Here is a 13,911-nt window from a genome sequence, read left to right on the forward strand (position 1 = left end):
TTTTAGTTATGTTTGTTGTGCAATATGCATACCAAAGGTTTTCATACTCGACTTGTGCATGGGTGCTTAGAGCCAAGCCAGATCCATGGCTCAGCTCGCCTAAACAATTTGCCACCTTTATTCGATTTTAAAGATAAAATCATAAACTCAAATCATTTAAATTGGTACACAAATTGTCATCCACATGCTCATACTTATTTTAAAACCCCTGTGAGAAAACGTACGAGAAAAAAGAAAACTGTGAGTATATTTAGCCCCTGTAAGTACAATAAAGCAGGCCGGACTTGAGTAAAAATCAAATGTTTTAAAATTGGACGTAAAAACTTGTGTCGGAAATTATTAGATTTTGGGTATATCAGAACAACATGCACTGTGCCGTTAATTGAAGTGTTAAAACAACAATTGATGGACAGAATGCAGAGCAATGTCACACATTCACCCCAGTACAGAGATCTGAGCTTAATCCATCGTTTTTTTGCACTCCACACCACCCCAGTTCAGACATGGCCATATGCAAATCAGCCTTGACCCTGTGCCTCATGGGAACAGTCCAGCCCGAACTGCCAAGCCATGTCTTTCCTGGAGCAGAATCAAGCATCCTAGAACCGGTTTCTGGCTATCAGCCGTCTTCAGCCAGGATAGCTTGACTCAGGTGGTGTGGAGAGCATGGGACTCACGTCTGAGCATACCCATCCCACTCGGGTGACAAATGCAAAAACAACAATTGATGGACAGAATGCAGAACAATGTCATACATTCACCCCAGTATAGAGATCTGGGCCTAAATCCATCTTTTTTTGCACTCCACACCACCCCAGTTCAGACATGGCCATATGCAAATCAGCCTTTGCATTTTGCATTTGTCACCCCAAGTGGGATGGGTATGCTGTAGTCATGAGTTCCCAGAGACAACTACCAGCCCAGTTGGGACAGACATGGGCATAGCTTCAGTGGCCGTGTTTGGGATGTGACCCCCCGCAAATGCTTTATTGGTTTGATAGTTGGGTCTGGGTGCCCTGAGTTGAGTCTATTATGTCTATGTTGGTTTTTCTCATTGCTATCTTTTTACTAAGATGTTTTAACATGTTCATTTTTTGGATTGGAATCTTAAATGTATATATAGTAACCAGTTTACCAAATAAAGTAGTGAATCTGCACACATCAAAGTACTCCTTGAACAGGTGCTATTTTACTACTTTTGGGAATTTACAAACATTGGCAGTAGTAGGCTTGGAAAGCAACCAGTCTCAAGTAAGTTTGCAAGCATACTGCTAGCAATCAAAACCCAAAATGTGATGGGATGAATGCTTGCAAATAGTTTAACCAGTGGTAATGACTTGTAGTAGTATTCCCACCCATAGTTGTTCGCCTACTGTGCCACTCTAGACAGATGCTCACCTAATACAAATCAGTACACAAACAGTATTATTAACAAACCGTGATCAACTCACCCCTTCACACTGCAGCTCACTTTTTTTCTGTAAAGAGATTTGAGTCACACCCTCCGAATCTCACCGACTAGCAACAACAGTGCTAGCTGGGCAATTATAATGGGTTAAGTGTGCAATTTAAAAGCATGTTTCACAAAAAATGTTTAATTTACTATTCAACTGCCCACCACCATCATATTTTACTTATAGAATTTAATAGTTTTGCATAGTAAATACTAGATCCAGTTAGTGCTTTTTCTCCAAAAGTCATCACTATCATGAAAAAAATGAAATAGTGCACATAGTGTATATCCAGTTACCTGGATGTGAAAGGCCAACAATATAGCTACAGATTATTTTGTTCAAGTCACTGCCCAAGATCCCATTGTATTCAGGGCATACATGCCAACAATTTGGAAGAGGAAAGTTGGAGATTAAAAAAAAAAATAGGGATGGTATGGGAATTGCAAGTGTGCTGCTGCAGGATGGGAAATTCGAAATGTAATATAAGTTGTGTCCATACCCGTCAGAAGCAGAGAGAAGTCGCTATGGCAGACAGAGAAAGCGAGACAAAAATGTTGTGCCCTTGCAGGTTAGTGGCACTGCATAATTCGAGTCATACAAAATGATCGGCCCCTGCCATCTGAAGTCCGCTGAAGAATCTGTTTTTTTTATGCAGGATCAGAGTCAGACTTCCCATTCTTTTTTTTAAAAACACTTAGACCACTGCATGCAATACAGGAGAGAAAAACGTCGTACTACAAGATCAGGTCAAAACACTGTCCCTCTTTCACTTTAGTAAATATATTTTGACGTTATGTGGGTTGGGCTTGATTCGATTGTCTTTCGAGAAACAGGCGGAGCTTGTTTTTTCAACAAACCTCTGGCAGCAGAGTAGTTCTTGCTGCGCTGACAGCTTGGGCCAGCAGAGAGCACTTCCTGCTGCTGCCGCTGCACCACTGCTCCTCTGCCGCCTCCCCTGCCGCAGCAGCCGCAGCAGCCGCAGCAGCACGGGGGTTAAATGGGAAACCTCTTCGGAGGGGTCAGCCAGAAGGAGCCCACCGCCCTGGAGGAGTGCGACTCCACCTGGGAGACAGACTCGGGAGGTGAAGACTCAGAAGAACTAGACAGCGAGAAGAAGCAGCGCTGCTCTGAGCAGGAAGAAGACGGTGACCCGCAGGGGAAGGAGCAGAAAGAGGGCGCAGAGGCAGAGGTTGGCTCTGAACAGGTATGCACGCCGTGAACATCGCTATGGTAAACTTATTCACCTCAGACGCTAGCCAACATTGTGCACACAGTAGTCTCTGATCCTAGAGTTCATAGAATAAGACTGCATGGTCAGGTGCAACTGTTTTACATGGGCGCAGAGAGAACAGCAGCACCCTAGCATCTGAAGTACATTGGTGTCGAGTATTTTTCAACTGCCCTTATCTTAAGAATACAGGTGCTAATGAATCATCACTACAACCGTGTATGAAAATGTATTCCTTTATTTGGCATTATATTGTGTGCAAAGCCTGTCTCAGAGTGCTGGGGGGGTCACCAGCACCGTTTGCTAAGGGATTATATACATTGCTAATGCTAAAGTGCATTCAACCTCAGCAATGGTCTACACCTACAAGAGTAGAACAACACAGGTGATCATGTGTTCTCAGCACTCCCCCTACTCTAGTACCCAGATGTTAAGGCATCCTCATGATTCCTGAGCATGTGCTGACAGGTCACTAAGGGAGTTTAAGCACCTGGGCACCTGAAGTCTCTTTGCACCAAGGAATTTTAGCTCCCCAGGCCTTCTAGTGGATTGCCTTCATTCTTCCACCTGAAGTACTTGGCCACTGAGTCCAGGAGGTCATTCATGCTGAGTGATTTTTATCTCCTAAATGGCTGGAACAACACTAATGAAGACCAATTAGCAGCACAAAAACTGTCACAGGTTCGTAAGAGGAGTGAAATCATCAGCCGCCCATGCCTCTCATGTGGGGTCACTGCTGTATGTTTGCAGTACATTCTGTACATGGGCGGTATATTTAAAGGTTCAGGTGACACAGCATTACGTGCCTGAGTGCCCCCCTGAACTGGCATCACTGCCTGCACCTTAAATTACAGCATGCATGAATTTAATTGCACAGTTTAGTTTGCAGCTTTGTGAATTACGTCAGCTCTACTACAACTTTGCATGGGGAGTTGGGTATTGCAAAATTCCCAGTTGGCGTATTGGATCTGAATCATTGAGTTTAAAAGCAGCAGTTTGCAAATGGTTGACTTATGTGGTAGTGTTGTGGTAGCCCAAGATAATTTTATATACGTGTACTATCGAATGCTGAAGTACAGTGCCAATATCGAAAGTGCCTGAGTCCAGGGCACTAAGAATCATTTGAAAGTACTGTGTTAGTGTATCATAACTGACAATTTTAAATTATGTCTAAATTGTTTACCATGTCTTGTAATGAAAACATCTGCGTTTTAGCTAATTCACAGTAGACTAGACTATTCCTTTGCAAATATTTGGTTTCATCATAGAAGTGCTTATGGGACAAACAGTTGCTTTAGCATTATATGGGACTAGGGCATAGGATAAGAAGTGGTAAAATGCTTGACTTTTTGTGCCTCCCAAAAAGTCAAAGATGTACTCTGGCCAGTGGTGGCTGGTGACATTTGAAAGAGGCGGGCGTAAAAGTCATGGCAACGCAATTTAGAGAGCGAGCTCGACCCTATTAAGGCTGGTTCAGGGAAATTTTGAAAAAAGAGCAGGCAAATGGTGCGTTTTCAAGCACTTTTCAGAAAGCAAGAATGTTAATAAACCATTCTATATATTTGCACCTTTCATCTACTCCCTCATTATCTTTCATCCTTTCTGTCATCACTCTTACTCCTACCCATAACCCTACACTTAATCCTACTTACGCTTAATCGTATTTCACATCTCTATTTACTCTTAGTCCTACAGTTACTTCTACTTACTCATACTTACACAAATTTGCACCTACTCAGTCCACTTTACACCAAATCATACTTCTAATTAGTCCTACACTTCTTACTCCTTTTCTTGCTTATTCCTCTTCTTACTACAAAGCTGACGCTTTACCGCAAATACATAATGTAATAGCAGTGAAGGCTCGCAAATGATACAAAATGTAAACCTAGATAGGTACTGACTGGCTGTAACCCGATTGGGGAAGAAGCCGTCTTTCATGCGCGAGGCAGGCACTGCCTATTATATTACTAGAAAAACAATTTTGGTGAACATAATAAACTGTTTTAAAAGTAGCACGCCACTCTTGCTTCCAAAACGGAATGTGAATTAATTACATCCCGTTTTGGAGGCAAAAGTGATTGTGCTTCTTTTAAAACAGTTTATCAATCAAGGCCCAAAAGGGTGCACGAGAGCCCTGCTGCAATGAAGCTCACAAGAGAGTAGGCAGCCACTAGTAGGGGTCAAAAGCGAGCAACAGAGCCCTAAGGGAGCAGTGGCAGCAACAGACCCCAGGATTGAGCCCAGAATCTTGCAATATGGCATGAAGGCAGCAGTACAGTCTCCAGAAAAAGGCTGGACTGGGCATGCATATATACACTGAGCCCAGGCTTCAGAACCGCTATGGAGACAAATACATGGCAGAAGTGAGCTCAGTAAATGCTGAAGACATGACATAAGAACCTCAGAGGAAACCTCAGCGGCGTGAAGTCATGGTAACCTGCCCGTAGGCGGCAAATTAGCACCCCTACATACTTCAGTAGTGGCATGGCAGCATTGGGTTCACGCACAGGCCGAGAACTGTCCTTGGTGTTAAAATGCCAACTTGTGCTGCAGGCCAAGAAGATTGAAATGCGTAGGCAGAGTTGAAGGGGCGTGGGGGTTGGTCAGGACTGGAATAGCAAGGTCCCTGCGGATTCGAATGGAGGTGCATTGAGAGAGTGGGGGTGGTCCTCGGTGCTTGAAGGTGCCAGGCTGCTCCATGTCAAGGGTGAGGCGAATTAGGCGCGGGGTCGCAATCGATAGTAAAATACAAGGCCGACTGCTTAATAACATTCCGGAAGGAGGTGCTTTGGCAGAGCTGTCTGTGGTCCCAGTGCCGGGCTAGAAAGTAAGAAGTTGCTCTCTCCAGGATTCACTGGCCTTGTAGGTGTTCTAAGAGGCACCCCAGTGCTTGATGGAGGTCAGTGTGAGGATGCGTTGGCGCAGACGTGTGTGCAATGACTGGCAGATAGATGCTGCAGAAAAGTGTAAGACAGCTGAGATATTACACAATAAACACGACAACTGGCACATGCTAAACACTGCTGTGAGACTGAGACACAGTCGCTTCCGGCATTACGGTCGGGTGGGGGGGGGTTCGAAATTGAGTTGTCGCGCCGCGGAAGGGATGGTGGGGAGGCGGGAGGGGTTTCATGGAAAAAACATATATAAAATTAAGTACACTTATCGTCCTAAGACTCCCACTCCCGCCGTCCTGACAGGCAGGCATCTCCCTCCCCTCCACTGCAGCGTTTTTGATTGGTGAGGCCGCTGCCCCACCCGGGTCATTTTCTCTCTGTATGCTGCAGCATACAGAGCGAACAGGGAGAGGGGGCGGAGTGGCTCGAGGGCCGGGGGAGTGGCTTGTCCACTGTTGTTACTACTGACTGTTTGGGCGGCCTCAGGCTGCCCAAACAGTCAGTATTAACAACAGTGGGCAAGCCACTCCCCCCTGCCCTCGAGCAACTCCGCTCACCCCAACCAGGAACTTCTGCTTTCTCACCGTGCGAGAAGGCAGAAACAAATGGTAGTTATTACGGCAATAACTACCATTTGTTTCTGCCTTCTCGCACTGCGAGAAAGTAGGGGGGCGGCGCCCAAACACCCCCGTAGAGGAGCCGCCACTGACTCTGGCATTCTTGTATCACAATTGTTCAGTAAAAGGACTGACTATATCTATTGATCATTTTTAGTACCCATATCCAAATTTACAAGGAAGTACTTATGTGAATGTAAAATTACGAAAACAACAACCAAAAGTGAAAAACAGACTGCGCCTCCTAGAGTTCATATTCTCGGAGAGTACTACTACAAAGAAAAAACTATTCTGAGAACCTGCGATGAGCACCACAATTTCTCTTTTGTCTGGAGTACATCATATTGTTTTCATTATTTCTTCAACACTTAGGGGGCTATTTGAAAAGTAAACTTACATGTGAGTAAATCTGCATATGTAAGTTTACTCTTATACCTCTGAGAAACACTACCACATTTAGTTGTTCGCCATTTCTGAGTGTAAAGTTACTCAAAAATATAAGGGAGTCGGTTAAAACATCACATGCGCACTTAAAGTTGCTACTAGTAGTGACTTACAACAGTATTTAACATTCCACACACTTGGAGGAAACCACTGTAGTCCGGCAGATATCTCCCTGTGGTAAAGTGCAAGGAAGAGCTTTGTTTATTAAAGTTTAATATATATATATATTTATATTTATATATATATATATATATATATATATATATATATATATATATATATATATATATATATATATATATATATATTATTTTTACATCTAATGTTATATAATTTAAAAGTATTGAACATTTTACAAATCAATACTACAGCACGGTTAATTTTGAATTAAATATTGAATTTAATTAAGTATATTAAAATTATTTTTAAAGATTTGTTTTAAAGACAATACACCTAAAGTAAATTGTTTTTATTTTTATGCATTAAAGGGTACTTAACAATATGTATGTAATAACTTTACAATTATTTCATTTTTTATGAGCTTTACATTTATTTGTAAATTTAAAAAGGTAATTAATGTGTTTTAGAAATGAAAATGTTACAATTTATATTTAAAATTTATATTTACATTTTTAATATTAAAATCTGTTTATACATTTTTTTAAACGTTTAAATAAATTTAAATATTTTAACATTATTTCCTAAGTGGTTCTATCTTTAGTCCCTGCTTCTGTTATTTTCTATGGGAGAATGTTGTAGCGGACTCAGTGGTTGGTAGATATTTTCCCATTTTCCAGCTACTCTCCCTCCCTGCCACATTTACGACTAAAACGTATACCCAAGTGTTCAGACATCTCTGCAGTCAGGGAGCAGATAAAAAATAGTAGAGGCCAGGACGTTGACAGCTGCATTTAGGCTTAAAAATAGCATTTTGTAGTATGCTAGTAGTACTATTATACTATACTAAACCTACTACAAAATGTAGGTTGTAACTAGGGGCCAGATGTAGGACCATTTCATTTTGCAAGCCTTTAATTGCGCTTTTTGCGACTGGCAATTAGAGACTTGCAAAATGAAATATACTAATGTGTCTCAGACACATAAGCGAGTCCCAAAGAGGTCGCAATTGACCTGCCTCATTAACATTGAAGAGGCATGTCACATTTTGCGACCCCTTGTGAATGGGCAATAAAACAGGGATGGTGACCTGCTGGGGACAGCAGACCACCATGTCTGTGTTTTCTTTTAAATAAAGTAACCTTTTTGCCTTTTGGATATAAAGCCAAATTTTCCTTGAAGGGTTGCATTTTCCTTGGAGGGTTGCATTTCAAAAAGAACAATTAAACGTTTCTGTCTGTTTTTTTAAGAGTAGGCAGTGGTCCTTGGGACCACTACTTGCTCCTAAAAAAACTTTTCACTACTATTCGCAGAGGGAAATGGGTGCCCTTGGGACCCCTTTCCGTTTGCTAATGGGTTACCACCTGCTTAAAGTAGGCGTTAAGCTGCAACTGTTTTGCAACCACATTCTATACCCCCCTGCGACTTGCTAATAGGAAGGAATGCCCTTGGAACACCACTTCCAAATAGTAACTCACAAGCCCTATTTTGCGAGTCAATAATAGTTTACCAACTCATAAAATAGGGTTAGTACATGTGAAAAGGCTATTAACGCCTTAACCGCGGCGGCAATTCCGCCGTGGTACGGGCGTTTTATTGAGTGGGCACTGGGGAGGGAGCACGGAAGGGGTTAAGTGGTCGCAAACAGTCCGATTTTCCATTTGCCACCGCAAAAAGCAGTCATACGTCTAGCCCCAGCCCCCTAATTTTTATGTTGTAGAATGCCAAGAACATTTGTAGTGCTATTGTTTTTGTGTTATGTGGTTTGTGAGTAAATGTAGAACTCTTTGCGTTTGTGAAGGAAAACAAACCAAGGGAACCCCTGTATCTCCCAGGAAATCTAGTAAAAATAAATGTCTCTTAATGAATACTTTTGATAATACTTAACAGTTGTCATAATTCATCACTGGGTGGCATTGGCAAAACTGTTGCAGAGTCTGAAGCACTTCTGGGATTTGATGGAAGCGTCTTATTAGCTGAGTTAAAGTTGTTCTTCTGTACACTAAAAAATGTGATTCTTAGTAAAGAGAATGTAGTATTTAGAACATCTGACATGAAGTTGGAGCTTAAGCCATACCAATGAGTTGTAAACACTGAGATCCAGTTGTTGATGGTGTATGTTCCATTTGGGTGATGATCTTTTAGAGTAGGAGTCCAATAGTTCAGAAAGTCCTCCATACTGGAGTAACATTGCTGCTACCTGTGCTGAAAGAAGGGGTCCGGTTTAGTAACTGGTGATGCTGACCTTGTGTATGGCGTGCAGTTTACGAAGAGTGAGAATGCTGTAGTGGTCACTCAGGAGAAATGGGTGAGGTCACTAGTTTTCTGCTCAAAGGATCTGAGTAAATTGCATTCAAGATGTGTGTGATTGAGTGAGTAGATATGAGGCCTATGGCATTCACAAATTGGATAGTACATTTTTCGATGCCATTGTCAAGATGGTTAAACCAGAAATTAAGACTGCTATAGAAGATCACAGTGGATTGAAAAGAGAGTTTGCATTTTGCTAAACAGATTTGTAATCCGAAATATGTGATGGGATCATCATATTTAAATATAATTGGAGAGTTTCATTTATATTTTGATTCTGAGAATTTGAGTCACTTAGTAAAGTTAGTTAAAGTTCTGGAAGCCTTTCAGCTGGCCCAGTTTGTTAAAGGTCCTATGCATGCAGCAGGTTCTGTTGGAACCTGTTTTCTCCAATTTAATGCCCCTGAGTGTGCATACCCTCTTCCCCTTTGCTTGGACCAGTCGCTTTGCCTTCCCTCCAGCAATGGTGGTAGAGCCCTTACCACCTCGGATGAATGGTAGACTGCGGATTAGTAGACAATGGTATAAATTATGACTTATTGCAAGTACCCCCAACACCTTTTATGTGTTTGATGTACCACCCTAAGTGGCCAAGGGTATGCCCAGATGTGGGTCTCTTTATCACCTTGTCACTGGAACCAAGCTAAGCCCAACGGAAGAGTTAAAATCGGGGCGAAACTGGTCCCACATTGCCTGTGTTGCGGTTCATTAAGAACCTGGCTTGGCAGTTCGAGCTGGGTTGTTCCTATTGGAGCAAGGTCAAGACTGATTTGCATATTGCTGGGTCTAATCTGAGGTGGCATGGGGGGCAAAAGAACAATAGTTTGGAAGGCTACCCTGAACTATTGCCACTGGTTAGACTTTTTGAAAGCATCCTCCAGTCACCTTTTGTTTGTTTGAGGTACAAGCCAATGTGGCTAAGGGTGTGCCCAGACATGGTTCCCTTTGTCCACAGTGCTACTGAAGCGAAGCTACAACCGACTGAAGAGCCTCAATCAGGGTAAAACCGGTCTTGGGTTGCTTGTGTTTTGGTTCAGAGAGGACCTGGCTTTGTAGTTCAGGCTGGACTGGTCACAACTGAGTAGGGTCAAGACTTATTTGAGCATAACTGGGTCTAATGTGAGCTGGCATTATGGGCTAAATAACAATGCATTGTCTTGCTACCCTGAATGGTTGCCTGTGGTTAGGCTTATTGCAAGCATCCTCCCATTAACTTTTGTGTGTTTGATAAATTGAATGAAGCTAATTTCTTGTAGTGTGTTACAGATGGAAATACTGGTGGTGGACACGAAAATAGAAGAACCAGTGACTAGAACTAATTCCTGTATTTTTTCGGCAGTTGACACTCTTATTCCTGAAATAGTGGCCAAGCCTAAAAAGAAACCACCTGCCGTTTGGTTTGATAACCACCTAGATGAGCAAAACAAAGATGTAAAGTTCTGGAACAAGCATGGCAGAAATCTTATGATCCTAAGGATGAAAAGATCTATTCATAATACAAGGAAGACACCAGAGTACTGAGTGAGCACACTGTTATAAAAAAAAGTTCAACACAAATATATAGATTGCGCATATAAGTATATATATATATATTTGATTTGACAATCTCCAAACAGCCAACATGTGTTTCATCTTGGTGGACTTTTTCAGGGCTGCAACACAATGTCATAAAATAAGTTATTGGGAAATGTATATGTAAATATCATTAAATATGTCAATCTTGATTTTACATAAACAAGAATGTACAAGATCCATTTTGTATAAAAAGGTGTCTTTAATAAATTCCCATGTTAATAATAGAGAGTGATAATTCGAAACCAAGTGTGTGCATGGTGCCAGAAAGTAGATACATCTTGTAGGTAAAGAAACACAGTGCAAGTAGTCAAGAAAATAGCCTGAACATCTAAATAGTGTACACCACTGATAGAAATATAAACAAAAACAAATGTCCAGAAAAATGAAGGTCACAGTTAAAGAAAAGTAAAGTATATAGAGTATATAAAACAAATATGCCTCCTTACAACGCATGCCTTTGTCCCGCAGGCTATTACAACGTGGTTGTTACAACGACCGCGTTGTAACAACGCATACCATTACCCTGCAAGTCATAACCATGGCTTGCCCAAGGGAAGGGGGGGGGGGGGGGGGGTTGGATGTTAGAATAGTATAATTTACTATTCCAACTCAAATCTGTGCAACAGTAGAAAAGTTGTTGGATTTTAAATCCAACGCCTTCTGACCCCTCCGCAAGTCGTTGTTATAACTTGCGGGGTAATAGTATGTGTTGTTACAACGCGGTCATTGTGACGACCGTGCTGTAATAGCCTGCGGGGAAAAGGATTTGTGGTAAACTATGTTTATCATATAAACCTCCATACTTTAAGAGTCATCTTGAATCCTCTGGATCAGTGAACATATAGAAAAGAGGGTCTCCAAAAAAAGACTGGCGGAAGGACCTACCCTGTGTATCGTGTGGTACTCAAGAAAAAATAAAAGGAAGGTCCAAACAAACTGTTGTGAACAAAGCCAATTAGATCTTTTAGGAATATTAAGCAAGTGTGATCATAGTGATAACAAAATTGTGGGAAAAGGACACAGATTCAAAGGCAGTCATAATGGTTGTTCATAGCATACCGTAATAAAACTCACATGCTATGATAAGTATAATCCCAGAGTATTGGTCAGTCGGCAAGTGAAAAAAGTAAGAAGGATGGAGATCATGCCAAATATATTTAATTGTTAATATGTATGCAGAATGACAAATTGAAAACACTTTGCAGCTACGAACAGTTCTATAGCCTGTGCCTGAGGTCTAGAAGTGTTTTCATCATCCTCTGTAATAGGCAAGGGGTATGATATGCCCTACCGCACCTAAAGTAAAAAGACCATAAGGAACATAAAAAGCCTCAACATTGTCATCATAACAATTGATACATTCTCTGTTGAAATAGGTTACTATTAAAATACATACCAATAAGGTTATAATAATGGGGGAAGCATGTCTTATAACAGACTTGGGGTATTGATACATTTTGAACTCCTAGGACACCATGCATATATGTTCTGTTTAAGGTATGCAAGTCCGGCCCCATTCCCCCAGGCAGGCCCACTGTAGTGGGTATTGACTCTACTATAGAATGTTTGTCTGAATACATTGATTCATTTTTACAGCCTATTGTTTTGAACCTTCCTTCCCATATACAAGACTCTAGAGACCTTTTCAATAAACTTATTGATTTTGATTGGCACGGAGACTTCACCTTTGTCACTTTGGATGTATGTTCCCTGTACACTTCGATACCTAAGAATTACTGCCACTCCGCACTTTCTCTATCTTAGCGATGCCACTTTGTATGAGCATTAAAATATGTTGTTGGACATAATCATCATCTATCTTCATTCGGTCATTTGATGACAATAAAAGTTGCACAATAAATATAAAATCACATAAATCTATGTCGCAGTCTAGTCAAAATAAGGTAATTTAGTCAATTGGTCAAGTATCTGGAGGAACTTCATTTATTGCATACATCTCAAACTGGCTTTTAGCTGTCTCATAGTACTGAGATTGTGTTGCTCAAGCTCACAGAGGAGCTCCGTAAGATTGTCAACACAGGAAGTTCAGCTGCTTATATTTTACTAGATTTAGGCGCTGCTTTTGACACTATATCCCACAAGATACAATTGAGCAGATTAAATGACATGGGTATGTCCTGCCATGTGCTAGGCTGGTTTACCTCCTTTTTTGGTGATATCTCCTTCCAAGTGATATCTCCATTGTTCTCTTCCACAACGCACAAGCTGGAGTTTAGGGTTCCACAGTGCTCTGCGCTAACTCCTTTGCTTTTTAACATCAATGTTCGCCCACTAGCGGAATATCTGGAGGTTTCTTTGGTTTCATATGCAGATGACATTCAATTGATTTGACTGTTATCCTCGCTTTAGGAGGCTGGCCCCTTCTACTTCAGAAATTGTATGACATCAGTGGCGCAATTGATGAACTTGAATTGCTTGAAGTTGAACTCCAATAAAGCTGAGGTTTTAACTATTTGCAAACACTCCTTGAGCTGGGGACCTGACTGGTGGCCTAAAGCTTTTGGACAATCCCTGTTACCAAATCGTTCGTGAAGAATTTGGGAGTTTGAGTTGATAATAAGCTGTTCTTTGGACCACAAATTAAGGCGGTTACATCTTCTAGTTTTTGCCTGCTGAGAAACCTTAAGAAGATTCCAGGATTGTTCCACTTGGGTTCAAAAGATGTTTTTTCAGACCTTAACCATTCTGCTTGTAGATTATTGTAAACTCGTATGTCTGGGCTAGGAATAGATTACAGAACATCATAAATGCTGCTGTGTGCCATCTGCCAAGAGAACATTTAGTATCTAGTCATCTGCAAAATTTACATTAGCTCCCGGTGGAGGGGCATACGCAATGTAGGCCTTGTTGGTTTCTCCTCGCACCCTCAATAATTCAGGCATGCCTAGTATCAACTGTCTTCTTCAGCCTGGTAGCCCCCCTCCCCCCACCCCAAGGTGTCTAATATCTGAGCTCAACCTAGCTATGATACAATGGTTTAAGTTAGTGAGGCAGGAAGGAAGCTCTTACCATATTCTCGGTCCACGTTTGTGCAGTAAACTTCAGATCAGCCTGCGTACCTATACCAACTACATTATTTTCAGTAAACTGCTCAAGACCTGGCTGTTTTAAGTTTGAGACTGTTGCGTCTCTCCTTGCATTAAGTGCGCTGGAATGCCCTATAAGGGCAGTAACGCTTGTTATAAATCCTTGTAATGTAACATAATAAGTAAAGATGACAGGAAAGGAGGTGAGTGAAAGTGATA

The 13,911-nt window shown here is 41.5% G+C and overlaps 1 protein-coding gene across 1 annotated transcript in view; it reads left to right on the plus strand.

Moving 5' to 3' along the window:
* Positions 1-2,328: 2,328 nt before the first annotated feature.
* Positions 2,329-13,911, plus strand: part of OGFRL1 (opioid growth factor receptor like 1) — a 160,513-nt gene continuing 148,930 nt past the window's right edge. The window contains exon 1 of the mRNA XM_086926473.1: positions 2,329-2,658. Within this exon, the coding sequence (XP_086782599.1) occupies positions 2,452-2,658 (207 nt within the window). The 5' untranslated portion in view covers positions 2,329-2,451. The remainder of the gene's footprint in view (positions 2,659-13,911) is intronic.

The sequence above is a fragment of the Lissotriton vulgaris genome, chromosome 6 (assembly GCF_964263255.1).
Source record: "Lissotriton vulgaris chromosome 6, aLisVul1.2, whole genome shotgun sequence".
In the NCBI taxonomy this organism is placed as follows: Eukaryota; Metazoa; Chordata; class Amphibia; order Caudata; family Salamandridae; genus Lissotriton; species Lissotriton vulgaris.